This window comes from Brienomyrus brachyistius, chromosome 21 (assembly GCF_023856365.1).
Source record: "Brienomyrus brachyistius isolate T26 chromosome 21, BBRACH_0.4, whole genome shotgun sequence".
NCBI lineage: Eukaryota > Metazoa > Chordata > Actinopteri > Osteoglossiformes > Mormyridae > Brienomyrus > Brienomyrus brachyistius.
In genome coordinates this window covers 5,374,235-5,391,064 of record NC_064553.1, presented here as the reverse complement: position 1 = coordinate 5,391,064, position 16,830 = coordinate 5,374,235, and the positions used below count along the sequence as shown (strand labels likewise).

At 44.2% G+C, this 16,830-nt stretch overlaps 2 protein-coding genes across 3 annotated transcripts; one reads left to right on the top strand and one right to left on the bottom strand.

The window, feature by feature from the left end:
• Nucleotides 1–110: 110 nt before the first annotated feature.
• pls1 (plastin 1 (I isoform)) lies at nt 111–10,014 on the bottom strand. Of its 2 annotated transcripts, XM_048988436.1 has the most exons (17): nt 8,793–10,014; nt 8,331–8,419; nt 7,566–7,729; nt 7,340–7,469; nt 6,529–6,661; nt 6,059–6,140; nt 5,453–5,618; nt 4,853–4,995; nt 4,658–4,753; nt 4,312–4,507; nt 3,656–3,676; nt 2,289–2,367; nt 2,070–2,184; nt 1,332–1,465; nt 1,067–1,190; nt 720–844; nt 111–550 (listed from the first exon to the last, which is right to left on the bottom strand). In XM_048988436.1, exons 2-17 carry the CDS (start codon nt 8,398–8,400, stop codon nt 412–414), a joined length of 1,917 nt encoding a protein of 638 aa, XP_048844393.1. In that variant the 5' UTR covers nt 8,401–8,419; nt 8,793–10,014; the 3' UTR covers nt 111–411. The 2 variants fall into 2 exon arrangements, with proteins under 2 accessions (XP_048844393.1, XP_048844394.1); XM_048988437.1 differs by lacking the exon at nt 3,656–3,676.
• A 3,818-nt stretch (nt 10,015–13,832) lies between these two features.
• Nucleotides 13,833–16,619, top strand: LOC125716305 (carbohydrate sulfotransferase 2-like). Its single transcript, XM_048988438.1, has one exon. It carries the CDS (start codon nt 14,470–14,472, stop codon nt 15,859–15,861), a length of 1,392 nt encoding a protein of 463 aa, XP_048844395.1. The 5' UTR covers nt 13,833–14,469; the 3' UTR covers nt 15,862–16,619.
• The last annotated feature ends 211 nt before the right edge of the window (nt 16,620–16,830 follow it).

Below are 16,830 nucleotides of genomic sequence, written 5' to 3'. Positions count from 1 at the left end.
AAATGTACAACTAAAACCTGAAAACTAAATACTGTGCAAAATAATTTCCTTTAATTTTCAACGATGTCAATGATGGTTTATGAGAATAAATACCCCAAACAAGGTAAAACTTACTGGGTAAATATGATTTTATTATTAAATTAAAAAACAAAACAAAACATAAAACTTTGATATTTATCACGCAGGGAAAAAGGACAATCGAAATCATATTGGACTATATTCAACTTTAAAGATCCTGAATTTGAGGACATGATGAGATGAGAAGAAAATGCCACAAATCCCATGAAACCCAGTGAAGATGCCGAAGGTCCCACAGACAGCATTATATGATGATAAAATCACAGTCGACAGCTTGGATGGGGGCCCGGGTATGGGACGGGGGCAGTCACACGGGGGGGTCAGGTGGGGGTATCAACCCGCCACCTTCTTCAGGCCCAGAGCCATCAAGCATGCAAACACCGTCAGCACCATCTTCGGTTTCACCTCCACCAGGTCCTCCGGGAGAGCATAGACCTTCGCCCCAATTTTACGAGACACCGAAATAGCGTATCTACCATAAATGAGACGGGAAATTCCTGTCAGATGAAGGGGATTAGACAGCTGATAAATGCAACCTAAAGCCAACGAATAAAGAAAACGAGATGGTTTACAGAATGCACACTTTCAGTAAATTAGACTGCTGTTTTGCTACAAATGTTTTTGCTAGCTGAAAATCTTACTTTGCATTATTAAGTTTGTCATCATTGGTGAAGTCGTCTCTCTTCACCATCTCTGCTTTTATGGCGTTCGGGGCAATGGTGTCGATAAGGTCAATTACTGGCAGGCTTGTGCTTATCGACTTATCCTGAAATGATTGTAATAAATCTCGTTATAGAATTTACAACTGCATATCTGCGAGAGCTACATGTTGGACTTCCATGCACCAGGGTGCATCGCGCTCACAAAAAGCACAGGTGAGATAGAACGTGAAACTGCGCACATGTTGAACAACCGCTAACGGCCCAGATTTGATATTAAATTCAAGTGCCGCTGGATCCAAACGCACACCACATCTTGATTGGGCTACCTTGAAGCTGGTGATGAACGTACTCTTCTTCCCTCGTTGTAGTGAATCATTCACCCAGTCGATGATAATCTGGTCGTTGACTTTTTCGCCGTCTCCCAGAACAGAAAGCACCATCAGCGTGTACCTATGAGCCAAATGGAAGGGATTCAATAGACCCTTAAATGCAAACTAGCGTATACATGCACACAAAACCACATTGTAGTTCAATGGGAGGTGCTATATCAATCCTTGGCGTCTTTAGCTATGTTCTTTGAAGCGGCCCTACCTCCTCATTATCTGCCAGACCAGGGCCAGGGTGTGCATCTGACTCCCCTCGTTTATATTCTCTCCGCCGATCCCCACCAGGGAAAACTTCGCTTCCTGCTTCCCCAAGTCAACGGCATAGTTGCAGTTCTCAAGCTACAGTGCACGGGCGATAAACCACACACTTAAGAAGACCTATTATCTCACGTCAGCAGACACACAGCTGTTACACCGTTACGGCCAGACCACTGGCGTTGCTGTAAGATCCCCCTAACACAAGCGTCATATACTTTCATTACAGTAACTTAATCTGCATTTTCAGCTGCATTCAAAAAGGAAGCCTTTTAATAATTTAAACGAAAATGTTCCCCCAGTTTCCAGAACACTTATTCATAATATTTAGTTCCAGTATTAAATGCAAATGGAAACTGACTTCTCCTAAGTAGCAATGACATACCCCAAGACAAGCAGCATGCAAAATAATCACCCTGTAAATCCTTTTATTATGCACTTAAACAGAATGAGGAAATCTCCGATCTGCTGAAAAATTTAAATGCGATACTACAGGTATGGCATTAAATATGTCATAGACTGGCATCCTGTCCAGGGTGTATCCCTGCCTTGTGCCCAGTGCCACTTGGCATAATCTCCAGGCAGCCATGTCACCCTGCTTAGCACAAACGCTTAAAAGATGAATAGACGGGTAATAAATGTTGAAAGGGTTCTCATATTACATTTGACTGTCTAAAGACTCACTGACCTTTTTCATGTTGGATCCCAGCGCTGCATAAGGTGGCCTGTTTACTTTCCTGTAGTCCACTGGGACCTGGATCCTCTCATACAATTGAAATATGACCAGGGCATCTACCAGGTCGCTATGAAGAAAAGAAAGAGAGGAAGAACGATACAGAGATTAATCAGCTGTGAAACAAAAGTGTGATCAATGAACATAGTAAGAACGTCAATAAGAGGAAAATACCGATATAGATGGTTGACGTATGGTGTCACCCCTAAGGAGTTCATCCAGTTCCGGAACGTTCTCTCCTCTCTGGATTCCCCTGGAATTATAATAATGCCGAAATATGCTACTCTTAAGGGCTGGGGAAGCAGTGGGGCTTGTGATAAACTCATTTTATTTGACCCCCCCCCTCCCATTCATAAGTGTTTCCTTTCCACCAAAAAGGCAGACAGGTGGCAGATTTTTTTCAGAAGAGGGGACCAGATGTTATTGGAAAATAAGAACTAATATGAATGTTAATTACTAATAAAACACAAAATGTACATAATAGATATAATATAAACATAGCCAGGCCACCTGCTATCATTGATTGCTTTGGTGCGCACTGTGAAAGACCAAGGATCCTCCCTCCATTAAAGCAAATGATAAACAAGGAAACAAACCAGGGACCGAGGTAGCAAGTATGCCGTAACGGGCTTGCACAGGACTATAGATATGCTTCTGGGTGGTGAGTTACGGACAACAAATATGCTTTCCTGCAAGATTTTTTGGCCTTTTTATTAACTTGAATACTTTCAATCATAAAAAAAAAACATTATTTAATGTACAATATACAGTATCAGCGAGAAGCACACAACAGGAAGTACGTGCTAAGATCCAGAGAAAGATCTTGGACATGGAAAGTCACGAGGATAGAACACGGGTTAGAATGATTACATACCCATATGATGCTACATTTATAAAGACAGACAGTTATTAATATGCCCCTATTTTACGAAAATACACCGTTTATATGATGCCTCCGCATAGACTGCATGTCGAGCTCAGAAGCTGGGGAAGCTGGACGTATCTGTCTCTGAGATCAAAGAGTGACAGGATATGCAATAAGCCGACGGGAGAAAGCGAGAAATATCTGGCACGCGGTACTGGAGAGCACAGTCGTGACTCTTTTTGTGTTTCAGCACAGCCAGAGAGCGGCCGCAGATTCAGCAATGCGACTTTTTCACCCCAGCTCAGGTCTTATCTTTTAATAGCGATTTAAAGGCAGCGCCACTCAAAGACTTCATTAAAACACGCACTCAGAGCCGTACCGCTTTGCAGTGAAATCGCGTCGGACAAAACCATCGCGCTGACAGCTTCAGTACATGTGCCGAGGAAAGGACACGCTGGGAATTACTGGCATTATTCGCCATTCCCGAAAGATGCCGTCGGAAAACACTGCAGTCATGCGTCACAGATCAGTTTCGCCAGTAAGAGTCACCCCAGCCCTGTATGAGGTGTTTCAAGGGAAAATATACGTTTTATTTGTGGGGGGAGCGGTGAAAGACAGGAAGTGCGAAGATAGGAAGTGTGAAGGCACTCCTAGTGGACTGTGACTGAAACAGTACCTACAATGGGAGGGGTCAGCTCTGGGTTCGAGATGTAGAAGCAAAAAGAGAAACAAGAACCAAATGAGTCTTGTGGTCACCGCTCAACAAGCAAGCATGACCTATTCATTATCATACACCTTTACGTTCAAGATCATACACAAAACGCCCTGTTTTAGTCGACCTCAACACCTCAACCCCACAGACATTTTAACTAGAGTACTACTGCAGAAACAGGTTTAACACACTTAATAATAAACTTTAGCTCGGTTCTTGCGAAATCATGACCTTTCAGTCTAGTCAAAAAACTTGTAGTGCCAATCTGAGGTTATCAAACGATCAGATAATCTAATTAAACAAATGCGCAGAAACATCTAGATGTTAATACACTCCTCAAATAACCTTCTCTTAGTAGTTGCCTAAACTGTGATTCCCCCCCCCCCCCCCCCCACACTTTTATATTTGGAATTGAGTGGGATAAATATGTTGAATCATATCTTGGAATTACCACTAAATATGAACCTAAAAGTTCTTTAATGTCTGATAATGTCCATGCAATTTAATACATTTAAAACCAATGTTGAACTTCAGAGACCCCTATTGGCCAATGGACACACTGCACTACGGTTGCCTCAGATGTATGCATTGATGTATGCATTGACGTATGGTGGGCTCACCCTCCAGCAGAGTGGGGTCAATGCCGTTGTCGGAGGGCCTGCTGACTGCCGGATATGTGTTGAACAGGTTGGCGACGAAGGCCATGTTCAGCTTCTGGTTCCCGGCCACGACGTCCTGCGGGGTGACGAACTGCCGGCAGTCGAGCCGCGCTGCCTGCCTCAGCATGAGCTCCGCCCGCTTCTCGTCATCCGGCTCCTGGAGATGACATTCCAGGATCCCGTGAACGTTTTCCGTTTCAAGCAGACGGTTTCTGCTCTGGGGCGGGCTGGCTCTCATCATTGATTTGCTGGTTACTTAACGCCCAAGTAAATTCTCCCCTGTACTCCTGCAGATCTCTCCTCTTACATTAAATCCCGACATGTCGACGACGACCATCAGCTCGTCCTCATTTTCCCCCTTGGGTGCTATTTGATTGAGAAGGTGGAAGTAGGCCTTGGAATCCTGAAGTAGAAGGAAGACACATGTTACGTCTCTGAAGGGTGACAGAGATACGGGGCCCAGCTTTAGCAGACGGATGTATAGCGGCTGCGGTCCGGGCACCTTGATGTCATCGCCGAAGTTGCCAATTGGCTGCCATCCGGCATTGCTCAGGTGGTAGTTTACCCAACGGAGCAGAAGCTCCTCTGGAGACAAGGAGAGCAGGTGGTCCATCTCCTCGCTCTCCTGCAGCAGTGCGATGAGAGCTGTGGGCACACGGACAAATCACAATTTGCGATTCATATTATAGCTGTCATCCCCAGGCACCACGCTGCTCTCACCTCTCTCCCCCCCCCCCCCAGGGAGTTAACTCACCTCACCTCAAGATACCAAAACATGACTGAACTTATGGAATTATGGAATGCAAGCAGAGATGACACCCTCAGTGACCCCGTCTCCCACAAAAGCATTTCAAGGAGACTGTTGATAACTGTTCAGGACCATCCTCCATGACACGTCACAATCATCTAAAGCAGTGTTTCTCATCCCAGTTAATGGGGATCCCAAAGACAGTCCACATTTTTGCTCCCTTCCAGATCCCAACGCATCTGTACCAGGCATTGGGTATTCTTCACTGGCTGGGAGCTGGGAGAGAGCAGCAGTGTGGAATGTCTGGGGTTCCCCACTAACTGGGTTGAGAAATACTGATTTAAAGTGCCCAACCTTCGTTCTTGGAGATCTCGATGTCGGCGAACAGGCCGATCTTTATGATCTGCCACAGCAGGCCCAGCACCAGGTGCGGCTTGCCGGACATCAGGTCCTGGGCGTCTATATTGATGACTGTACAGCCAATGGCGGAGGCGGAGTTAAGCGCCAGTACCAGGTTCTCCTGCAGAATAGGAGAGGTTTGGAGGAAATGCTAAGTCAACTGTTGGGTTGAGAATCTATCCAACTCAACTGAGTTTAGCATTCAACACAGGCAAGTCCATAGAAATTACTCAGTGGGTTGCAAATTTATAACAGAATTTGGGGGAAAGTAGACATTGCACTTATGAATAATCTAAGTCTTTGGGGTTTTACTAAACAGTCAGGCTATTAATTTGCAGCTGAAACACAAAGTCTTCCATTTTCACTACACAGACATGGAAAGGCAGAAAGTCTTTTTGTGTCTTGTGGATGCAGCTAAACCTGAAAGTGAAAAGAAAATCGTTTCGAGGCTGTGTACCGTGAAAAGATGGGAAAGACTAGCAGGAGGTTAAGAGGAACAGCTGCCAGTAGCAGGTCATTTAGCTAAAACGAGTTAAGGCAGAAGTTTAAGAATGCACTTACGGTCATCGTAAAAGTCGTGAGTTTCTTTGTGTTTATGACCCTCTCGTCAATCGTGTCCGGTTGGGATAAATTGATCATTTTGCTGAACAAAGAGAATTATGTGTTATTACTCTAAGAAAGAACACCCATGGAACAGTGATTGAAAATCCATGAAATAGCTGCATTTTCCAGGGCGAAAAACCTTAATATTGAGTGTGGTTTAGGTCTGAGACTGTTCGAAATGAAGGAAAAGTAAAACGGATGATCCTAGATTCATTACTGTCTTGGGTCCAGAAAACCCTAAAATGTGTTTTAGTCGTGTAAGGCTAAGTGACTAGAGAGGCATTAAATCTTCAGGTTGACCAGAACGGCTCTAAAGAAGTGAAACGTAAATGCTGAAAGTGAGCCATGCGCCACTTAGCAGACAGCATCAAAGGCAGCGACTGCTGACGAGGTGTATTAAAGTGCTGTTAGCCATCTGGGGCTCTTACCAGAGCAAGATGCCATCCTTGACAGATTTGAAGAGGCTTTCGTTGACGGGGTCCATGGGAACGAGGTGCTTACAGTCAGAATCATCTGCCAAGGCCTTGTTGATCCAGTTAACAAAGGCCACCTTCTCTTCATCTGCGGGAGAGCAACAGTCAAGCACAGTTAAATATTTTCCCTGTTTCTCGTCAACACAAGCGACATACGACGGTGGTAAATGGATTAAAAATCCATTCAGCTGGCCCAAGGAGGCCCATGTTAACTAAATCTGATTGGGCAAAACTTCTGTAACAACCCTATTAATTTTAAGATGCTCTAGATTAGATAAAAACATTTTATCGAAACAAAGAGAATTTTTTTTTGCTGAGTGTACTACATCAATCCAGATTAGGAGGCTTCCTCGTGAGTATAATATCTGACTCCATGAAACTTGACCTTGCGGCCTCTTGTTCTGTAATATAGTGCGTTAGCTGTTGAGCAAGCCAGCTCGCGATTCCCTAGATCCTCCAGCATTTAATCCTACATGAATATTCCATCATGCAGACCATATCTACAGCATAATATAACTATTTAATATTTTCTGAAGCTTGGTGGACAGTAATAGAAGTCTAATTTTAAGACCACCACTGGAGAGAGGTGGGTAGTTCGGGTCCATAGAGTAAAAGTCCAGAGCAGGATTTTGTTTCAACCAACCAGTTGAGTACTAAGAGTCGTAGTCACAAAGTACTCAACTGGTTGGTTGAAACAAAATTTTGGTCTGGACTTTTACTCTCTGGACCTGGGCTACCCACCTCTGTCACCAGAAGCTTGAGTTACCAGAGTAGGAGTGCTGGGTTCCTTCACTGGAGATTCCAGAGGTGCCACCAAATGACCTGATCCCATCTCTCCTGGTTATGGCTTTCCGAAAAGACTCTCTGATATCTTGGCTCTTCAGTTCCTGGTACATCTAACATGGGCAAAAAAAACAGCAGCGGAAGCATTTTTTAGAACAAATTTATTCCATTGACAAGCTTGACGACTATGACGGGAGCGAGGGGATTACCGAAACAAACTCCTCAAACGTAATCTTGTCATCCTTGTTGGTGTCAGCAGCAGCCATGAATTTTTCCACTATCTCCCGCACCTTGAAGCCAGGAAGCGAGAAGCTGGCCTCTCTGAAGAGCTCTTGCAGCTCGAAGTCACTCACGTAGCCGCTGTTGTCAATATCTGAGTGGAATCGGTTTCACCTGTATTACCATCATTTTCCTGTCCGTCAATAAGTCTCCAAACAACCAGGACATTGTGACATGAATATCTGACATGCCCTAACAGAAAAATATACAAAAAAATCTACATTTTACAACACACAATACTGGCTTTATTGTGTACCATAAAGAACCAGGGGCATTTGTCATTCCTGTAAAAGCTGCTAATGTTTGATATGCTCGCGTGCAATTTTTGTCACATAACCAGATGTGGATCTTGTAATAGTCTTAAGCCTCAAAACAAAAGAAGAGTAAATAAAGAGATTATCGAAATATAGATTGTTAGGGTCAGCGCCTGTCCGATCCTACCCTTCGTGTCTTTACACCGTTTGACCTGCAGGTGTCGCTGGCCATCCCGTCTTTTCACTCCGTCTCACCCTAGTGTGTTCCCCTGCTCCCTGAACTGCCACATGGGTCAGGGGTTTGAGTGTGCAATACAGAGACTGTAACCCCACAGTTACGGGTTCAAAGCCAGCTTCGCCTGTTTTCTTAATAAACCCCTTTCGTCTTGGAGCTGCTAGTGGATCGTCACCTTTGCCGCGCCACGACAATAGACAGCTCACCAATTTTATCGAACGCCTCTCTCAGCTCCTCCAGGTCCTCCCGGGAAATCTGGGTCACGTTGGTCTCCATGTCTGATGGTTTGGTATCCCTGGATTACACAGGCGTATAATTTGGTTAGTCATATCAAGATAAATACAAAGAGGATTGACTTCACTTGGAGCAGGGCGTTCCAAATTAAGTATTCCGTCATCCACTTTTATTTCCCCTGAAGATTCTTTTTAAAAAATGCCAGGCAAAATGAATATTGAGCAACATCCAATGACATGCTAAACATCTAACACAACGTTCAATTCATTATTCTTGTTGTCTTTCAATCAAATGTGTCAGTGCCCATCTGGTTCAACTTTCAATCAGAGTGAGAATTAAGATTAGCAAATGAACAGCTCCTTTTTCTCACATTGGTGGCGTTATAGCAACAGACAAAAAGAGACAGATGTTAATCTTTGATGAGGTACTCATACCTTGCTTTGTATTGAGTCAGTTCCCTGTCACATAGAGCCAGGAACCCTCAGAGGTTTAAAGGTAAGAAACTCCTTGCAGGTCCCAGGAAAAGTAGCCTGCTGTCCTCCAACCACTCTGAGAACCAGAAGTGGCCCAGCTGACTGGACTTTGATCCTCTATGCTGAGCTAAAGGGCGTGTTCCTGCTGACGACATCTAACCCCCTTCCCCGGGAATCATGACCATTAAAGCCCCAGCACTTACTCAGCAGTATCTGCCAGCGCTTTACAGCCCTGCGGCATCATGGGACATAAGCCAAGGACATGCAGTTTGGCCTAAGTGCCAGATTTTTCAAGATCAGTCAATGAAGAGGTGATGAAGATGACAGGTACCATTTTCAATTTTTTTCCCTCATATATAATTATTATTACTGAGGATGTCAGTAGCTAAGAAGTACTCATTAACTGTTTTATTGCTTAAGTAGCGTTTACTGAGGCAACAGAGGACAGCTACACAGCAAGGAGCAGATTGCAGACACAAATACGGTGCATATGAATAGACTGTGCTTGATGGTCAACTGAGGTATTGGAGTAGATTTCATTGTTTTTTATACTGTATGTGGTATCATGGGTGTAAATTATGGGGTTAGGGTCGTAACCCAAATAACCCAAAATTTCGAAGTCTCTTCGGTGACTTCGGGTCGTAACCCAAATCCTAATAATCCGAACCAGGCAATGCAACCCCCCACACCCCAAATAATCACGATGAATGGGTGAGGACCTCAACGCCCCTGATGTTTACTCCAAAGTTACGCCCTTGTGTGCCTGTACCAGCATCAGAGAGGAAACTGAATAGAGCAGTGGTCCAGAAAGCAGGATGTGGGCCCCAGGGCATATTAACTTAGCTGGGGGCCCCAGGGCATATTAACTTAGCTGGGGGCCCCAGGGCATATTAACTTAGCTGGGGGCCCCAGGGCATATTAACTTAGCTGGGGGCCCAAAGTTGATACCAGCATGGACACTCAGATGGTGGCAGTTTAGCTAACCGTTACATTTTTCTTGAGGTGGGGAGGGATGTAGGATACCCACCCCTGAATGTGCCTCAGGATAAGATGAATGCATATACACCTTAGAACAGGGTATCAGCTGTGGCTGAAAGCAAAACAGCTGAGGTAAGGGCAGGACCGAGGCCATTACGGCAACTGCTGGGAGTGAAATAATTACTGCTGTGGTGGCAGGGAACTGGAAGCTCTGCGCCAGTGGAGCGTTTTTAGAGGCAGATACTTAAAGGGGCGGTGTAGTAGCAGATGCTTAAAGGGGCGGTTTCCTGGCAGATGCTTAAAGGGGCAGTGTGGTGACAGATGCTTAAAGGGGCGGTGTCTTGGCAGATACTTAAAGGGGCGGTGTGGTGCCAGATGCATAAAAGGGTGGTGTGGTGGTTCGATCAGTAGCACCTGTGACCAAAGGCTGTGGGTTCAACTCTATACCGTGGCTTGGTGAAGTTTGGATGTTCACCTCAACTTGGAATGGGTTCCCCAACATGTAAAAACTTGCAGTGTAGGTGAATTAGTGTCTCTAATTTGCCCCGAGTTTGTGAGTGTGTGTCCTGTGAAGATCTGGCATCCCTACAAGGGTGTCCCTTATGTCCTTAATTAGTAAATCAACGTGTTTAAAACACACAGGCCCCTGAGGTGACATTGCTCCATGTTGTAATAACGGATGACACAATACATCCAGCGTGAAGTGCTTTAGGAAAAGGCACGATCAAGTAATTATGCTCTTCTAAATCCCACTAAAGTGGAGAAGTTCATGGCCCATTAACCAATCGAGATTGTCTGACAAAGCACTTCATCCACCGGGATCAACAGAGTGCATCTTAATCTTAAAAAGACAGAAATATGTTTTTTTACAAAGGGTGTGACCCTTCGCACAGTTGGAATTTTGTAAACCTACTTGCTCATTTTATCGTATCGTGAATGATGTTTCCGTACTACCACTGAACGAAACCTTAACTAAAGTTAAAGAGTTTTTAGGGGGAAACGCAGTAACCAACGAAGAAACAAAGGCCAAAATCCCCCAAAATAACAGATGTACTCTTTTGTAAAAATCCTAAAACAGAAATCAGCTTAACAAAACTGTATGAGATTTCTTTCCTTTCTTTGTTCCTCCCAGAGGGAAAGGAAGTCTCACTTTACACTCTGCAAGAAAAGCTGAATCTTAGCAACGGTATCTTACTCAGAGAGCCAAGGGAAAATCAACAGCATCAAACCCCCGCCCCCGAAGTGGAGATCACCCCCTGTCCAGGCCCCCGGAGAAGATACCGAGGCAGACATAGAGGCCTACTGCCCACCCCGGACACAGGCCGTTGACAAACGCCAGAGAAAAGCCTACTTCCAGCATTATAGAGGCTTTCTCGGTCTCTCTCACACTCTTATACACCTGGTTTGCACCCTTAATTATTTACAGCCTACGAAAGGGATCAGTTAGCCTTTTTAGCAGAAGGGCTGCCAACCCCCCCCCCCCACCCCCAACCCTGACCTTTTGTGTTACTCTCTCCACAGCAACCGGCTCCCCCGTCTATCAGCCGGCCGTCTGTTTTTATCCATCGCGGACGTCTCCCCATCAACGTCGGAATTCTCGAACCCACTAAGGAGCCTAGATGCCGATCAATTAAACTCGTAAACCTACTCGAGTCCTAAGTTACTGCCCACTGCAGCTTGGCACATCACGGCGAATTTGAAAGGCCAAGAAGAGCAGAAGCGTATCTCAACCGCTTCTGCGCGCTGTCTACATTTATTTATGCTTGATGCGAATGCTACGGGCTGCGCTCGCAGGCACTCCAACAACTGCAATATAATCAAGCCGATACATCAGTGGCACATGCACCAGAGAATCAACCTAATACTCGAAACTACTTATCTACAGGAGAACATAACTTTGTGCAAGATGACGAGAATCTTACCGTTTCCAATCAAGCTACGTGCTACTTCTGCATCCAGTGATGAGGCATAAGACTCTATGGTCTCTTCTGCTGAAGCTGTTCAGTGTGCTCTGCTGGGCATGACTGGTGAAGGTGTCTCCTTCAGCGATCATGGGAGGGTGTAGAAGGGTTGGGGAAGGTGGAGGGATGGGGGGGAGGGTGAGTTGAGAGTGTCACGGCTAAGACAGGTGGCTCACGCTCCAACGCACAGCTGCCCGGAGAAGCTTCTGGAAGGCCTGACGGTGACCAGGTGTATGTGAGACGTGCAGGCTGGTGAGAGTGAGCACACCGTCAGGTGCTGTCGCGGAGGTGAGTGGATAGGTCCCCCTGCTGCTCATAGTGTCACACATGTGCTGTCGTACTCACGCGCACGCGCACACACACACACACAGCGCTACACTCAGTTCCCCTGGGCACTGTAGCGTGGCCCCTCCTATGTCCCTAAGTGGGAGGTCCCCAGTCTGACGCCCTGGCACAGAAAAACCTAAAAACCCCTCCCTCCTAAAAGCCACCAAGCGTCAGCAGAGTCCATTGTTTCCCACTTTTGCACAACACAGACTCTAAGTGGTGGCCTTAATCTACTAATTATACCATAATCTAACTGGACAAATACTCTCGCTATTATCATGTCAGTATACACCTGCCTAAAAGCAGCAACTTACAGTGTCAGACATTTTAACAAAGTGGCTATTTACTAATTTAGTGCAGAATAAGTGTTAGTTAAACATATGCAAGAATATTTTTGTTAGGACATTTATTTGGAACCAACCCCTTATTTTTTTTTTTTAAAGTGTGTATTCTGGGCTTTTAGAACAATTACACACACACGTGCAGTATTTAATGTTTTATTTGAAAACAAACGCATTTAAATTTTACATTGATACCGTTTACCGTTGATTTTTATAATAGACTAACGGGTGGTTATGACGGCGCACTATAATCCACACTACTAAACGTTTCGAAAAATATATGAAAACTAAAACATGAATCATATTACAGTGCACAAAATATTGCTTTGTAATTCTAACTGTACGAAACTGGACACACGAGTTTTCTTTCTATTAAGTCGTGAATGGATTACCCTAAGCGTTGCTAAACCCCTATATTCCTCTGTTATTATAAATAAGCAAGCTTTATAAAATCGATTATACGACGAAACGTATCGTGCAGCGTTACTATTGGTAGCAATTATGAAGAGGGAAAATGATAAGCGACAAAATTATCATTAATTTGACATATTTTGCCCCGTCCTCTTCGAGATCATTGTTTACACGTATGTTATACCGGGACCTCATATGTCATGTTTGCAGCGTCCTCATGTGGAAACAGGAGATAGTGACACTATTTTTTCCTTGTGTGTTGCGTCGGTAAATAATACATAATTATAACGTCCAAGGATTAAAAATTAATTCTCCTATGTAGATGAATAAGTTATAGATTACGTAAACAACTTTATATTTTCCAAACCACTCGATTCGATGTTTGTATTGCAATTTTTCTTAAGCAGAAAGTTTGTCGCATCCTTCTCTTAACGCTATTCATACACATTGTTTATGTGTTTTACCAAGATCGCAGTACACAGAATACCGAATGCACACACTGTCATTTATAAAACACGTACGCTATGAATAAAAACAGTACAGCCTTCGACAGCATTATATCATCACGCACCACTGGAAATACTGTTCCGATGTGCTCTATCAGAATGCAAGCTATATTTTTTTATTGCAACCTTCCCGACAGCAAAGGCCTCTTACATACCCTCATTTTAAAATGCGTTTAATTTGATGCGGCATCTTAAACAAGAGTTTTAAACCCGGGAGAATTAATCTTTCCAAAATTTTGTTAACATAAACGACGACATGAATCCCAGTTGGTGTCTTTGCGACGCATATCAGTAATATTTTACTTTAAGTTCGGATTACTTTCCGCGTCGCTTTTGAACATTTTGCACTTGAAATAAGCATCCGGCTGCAACAACAGTACAAACGCAAGTCTAGACTTCGAAAGGGGGCGGTACCAAACATGAGATTGACCGGGAAGGAAACCAATAGCATTGCAGCATCTAAAGCTGAACGCTGGTAGTTCCATCAATAGCGGCTTGGGATAGGAGGGATTTTTTGCCTTTAAACCCTGATTGAATCGGTCCGGTTACAATTAGTTAAAAGATATAGCACAATAGAAAGCGGAATAACGGATACAGACGAAATCACTATACGCCTGGACTGGACGCAAAGATTCGACGTTTCCTTTTACACCAACGCAAGGGATCGAGCGGAGGCTTGCGGCTGTAATTATGTGCGATTTTGTACATTAAAACATGATTTCTTTTTGTCGCTCGTGTAACACTGGTTTCTTAAGCTGCCGGGAAATGGTTACATTGATTGTCAATGTTTAAGGGTGTGTTTCTTGAAAGCAGGCCGCCTTCCTTCTCCATCTGCAATGGAATCATCTCGGAGCTGTTTTTTAATGGATGTATTTTGCACTATATCAGCCGAATGAGGATACTTGCGCACTGCAGTAAAATGCCCCGTTTACGTTATCGTATTTTAGATGGCAGAGTTAACATTAAATAACCAATTCCTCTGGATCACCTAATCTACACCCGTCTACATTTTTTTCTTTATTTTTCGTTGGACTAGTGTGGGCGGTCCGACCTCTCCTGAAGACCTGGCATATTTTACATCTAAGGCGCTTGTACAATCCCAGTCGTTGCATAAATGAAAAACAAACAGTATCATCTTAAGTTGACGGCACCCTGGGAAAAGGATGCGAGTTTTGGGCGAAAGCTCAAAACGTACAGGAACCATACCAAAATAATCGCCCATCCAGGAATCGTGATGAAAGTGTTGCGCAGGAAGCGGATCGTCTTATTTATGGCGTATTTCTTGCTCCTAGTTCTGACCATGCTGAATCTAGCTAACTACAAATGGACTAAGGAACCGCAGCAATGCAATCACCAAATGAGAAGTGCGACTTATCAGGGCAGGTCGGACATACGCTTTCTTTATAGACCGCCCCTGGCTAAGAAGAGGCAGCTCGTCTATGTCCTGACAACTTGGAGGTCCGGATCCTCGTTTTTCGGGGAATTGTTTAACCAAAATCCGGAGGTTTTCTTTTTGTATGAACCCATGTGGCACATCTGGCAGAAGCTGTATCCAGGGGATGCAGTATCTCTCCAAGGAGCAGCCAGAGACATGCTGAGCTCCTTGTACCGGTGTGATCTTTCAGTTTTTCAACTGTACAACACACCGGGAAACAAGAACATTACTTCTCTGGGGCTTTTCGGCGCTACACTTAACAAGGTGATCTGCTCCTATCCCCTCTGCTCAGCTTACAGGAAAGATGTGGTGGGCATGGTGGACGATAAGGTGTGCAAGAAGTGTCCTCCGCAGAGCTTACGGCTTCTGGAAGAGGAGTGCCTCAAGTATAACACCGTGGTGATAAAAGGGGTACGCATCCTGGACGTCAATGTTTTAGCCCCTTTGATGGAGGACCCCTCCTTGGATCTGAAGGTGATCCACTTGGTGAGAGACCCCAGGGCAGTAGCTAACTCCAGGATCAAATCGCGGCATGGGCTGATACGTGAAAATTTGCAAGTGGTTAGAAGCAGGGATCCTAAACTTCGCCGAATCCCTTTTGTGGACCCCAACCACAAGGTAAACAAAAAAGACGGGTCAGACTACCACTCCATCGGGGCCATGGAGGTGATTTGCGACCGGACCTCCAAGACACTAAGAACGGCCTTAAATCCTCCGAGCTGGATCAAGGGGAAGTACATGGCAGTGCGTTACGAGGATCTGGTGGAGAATCCCATCAAAACGCTAAGAAACGTGTACCGGTTCGTGAACCTGTCGGCAAACCACGACATCGAGTCCTTCGCCCTGAACATGACGAGCGGCACCAGCTCGTCCTCGAAGCCTTTCATTGTCTCGTCCAGAAATGCGACGCAGGCAGCCAGTGCGTGGAGAACTGCGCTGAGTTTCCAGCAGATGAAACAGGTGGAGGACTACTGTCAGCACTCCATGAATGTCCTGGGTTATGAACGTGTGAGGACGGCCGGCGAAGCCAAGGACCTCGGCAAATCCCTGTTGACAGCCCCTAAACTGTGACATTGTCCATACCAAAGACAGTGATTTGCATATTCATGCTCTCCCACCCCCCCCCCATTTTTTTTTGCATCAAGTACAGTTTGTTGTGAATTTTTCAAAAAGTTCAAACTTTACTTCACTGTCATCATTCTTGGAGAGTTTCAAAAGGCACGTTGGAATGTATTATTATAATAATTATTATTATTATTATTTAATCCAGTTGAATTTATTTAGAGCATTACGTTTAACTTGGACCACTGGATATTTGACAACGCTACGCATCACATATATTTTTAGTTGCGGCCTTTCAAAGTAAAGAAACTGGGATTGTGTACAATGCAACTTAAGATAATGATGCGAATGTTACTGAAGTTGCGTCAAAAGTCCAAATATGCTGGAAAATTCTAGTGGTTAGCTTTCACAAGTATGTCCATGTGAAAGCGTTAAACTGCGGGGAAGGATCTTTACATCATCTGAGAATAATTGTGTGCTCTAGTAATTGTATGTTATGTTTGTAAGTTCTCGTGCTTGTTGAACTCTACAAGAGACAATCATTAAAATGTTTTAGCAATTACTTTGTGCAATATGTAAATACAAATCTTTTTTTATGCAGATTGACTTCATATTTCTATTAAGTCATTATGTGTCTTTTGCCATTGAGGCTTCAGAAATCGTGCCAAACTGTCTTATCTCCAGTCTTAGAATGTCGAACTTGTCCTATTTCCAAAAAAAAAAAATTAAATTTATTCATTAGTCTGACTGAAAACAGACATGCTTAAGATTTTTCAGAGGGTGGTGTTTGTGTTATTTCGATATTGAGACATGCTGTTATAATGCTGGTATTGAAAGGAAGCTTAAAAAACATTCCGGAAGTATTACAGAGAGTATTTCTATTATTCACATTAGATGAAATTTAAATATTAATTTCTAAAAGTGTTTTGACCTGTATCGTCATACGATGGATAGCCACAAATAGAAGGCGCCCAGTTG

Bases quoted from the DNA above. Each gene is read 5' to 3' on its own strand.
- pls1 (XM_048988436.1), bottom strand. From the start codon at position 8,400: ATGGAGACCAACGTGACCCAGATTTCCCGGGAGGACCTGGAGGAGCTG. The intron at 5,619-6,058 runs GTAAGTGCATTC...CCTATTCTGCAG, and splicing joins TCACGACTTTTACGATGACC to GAGAACCTGGTACTGGCGCT. The intron at 4,996-5,452 runs GTTGGGCACTTT...GTGTGCCCACAG, and splicing joins CGAGATCTCCAAGAACGAAG to CTCTCATCGCACTGCTGCAG.
- LOC125716305 (XM_048988438.1), top strand. From the start codon at position 14,470: ATGAAAAACAAACAGTATCATCTTAAGTTGACGGCACCCTGGGAAAAG.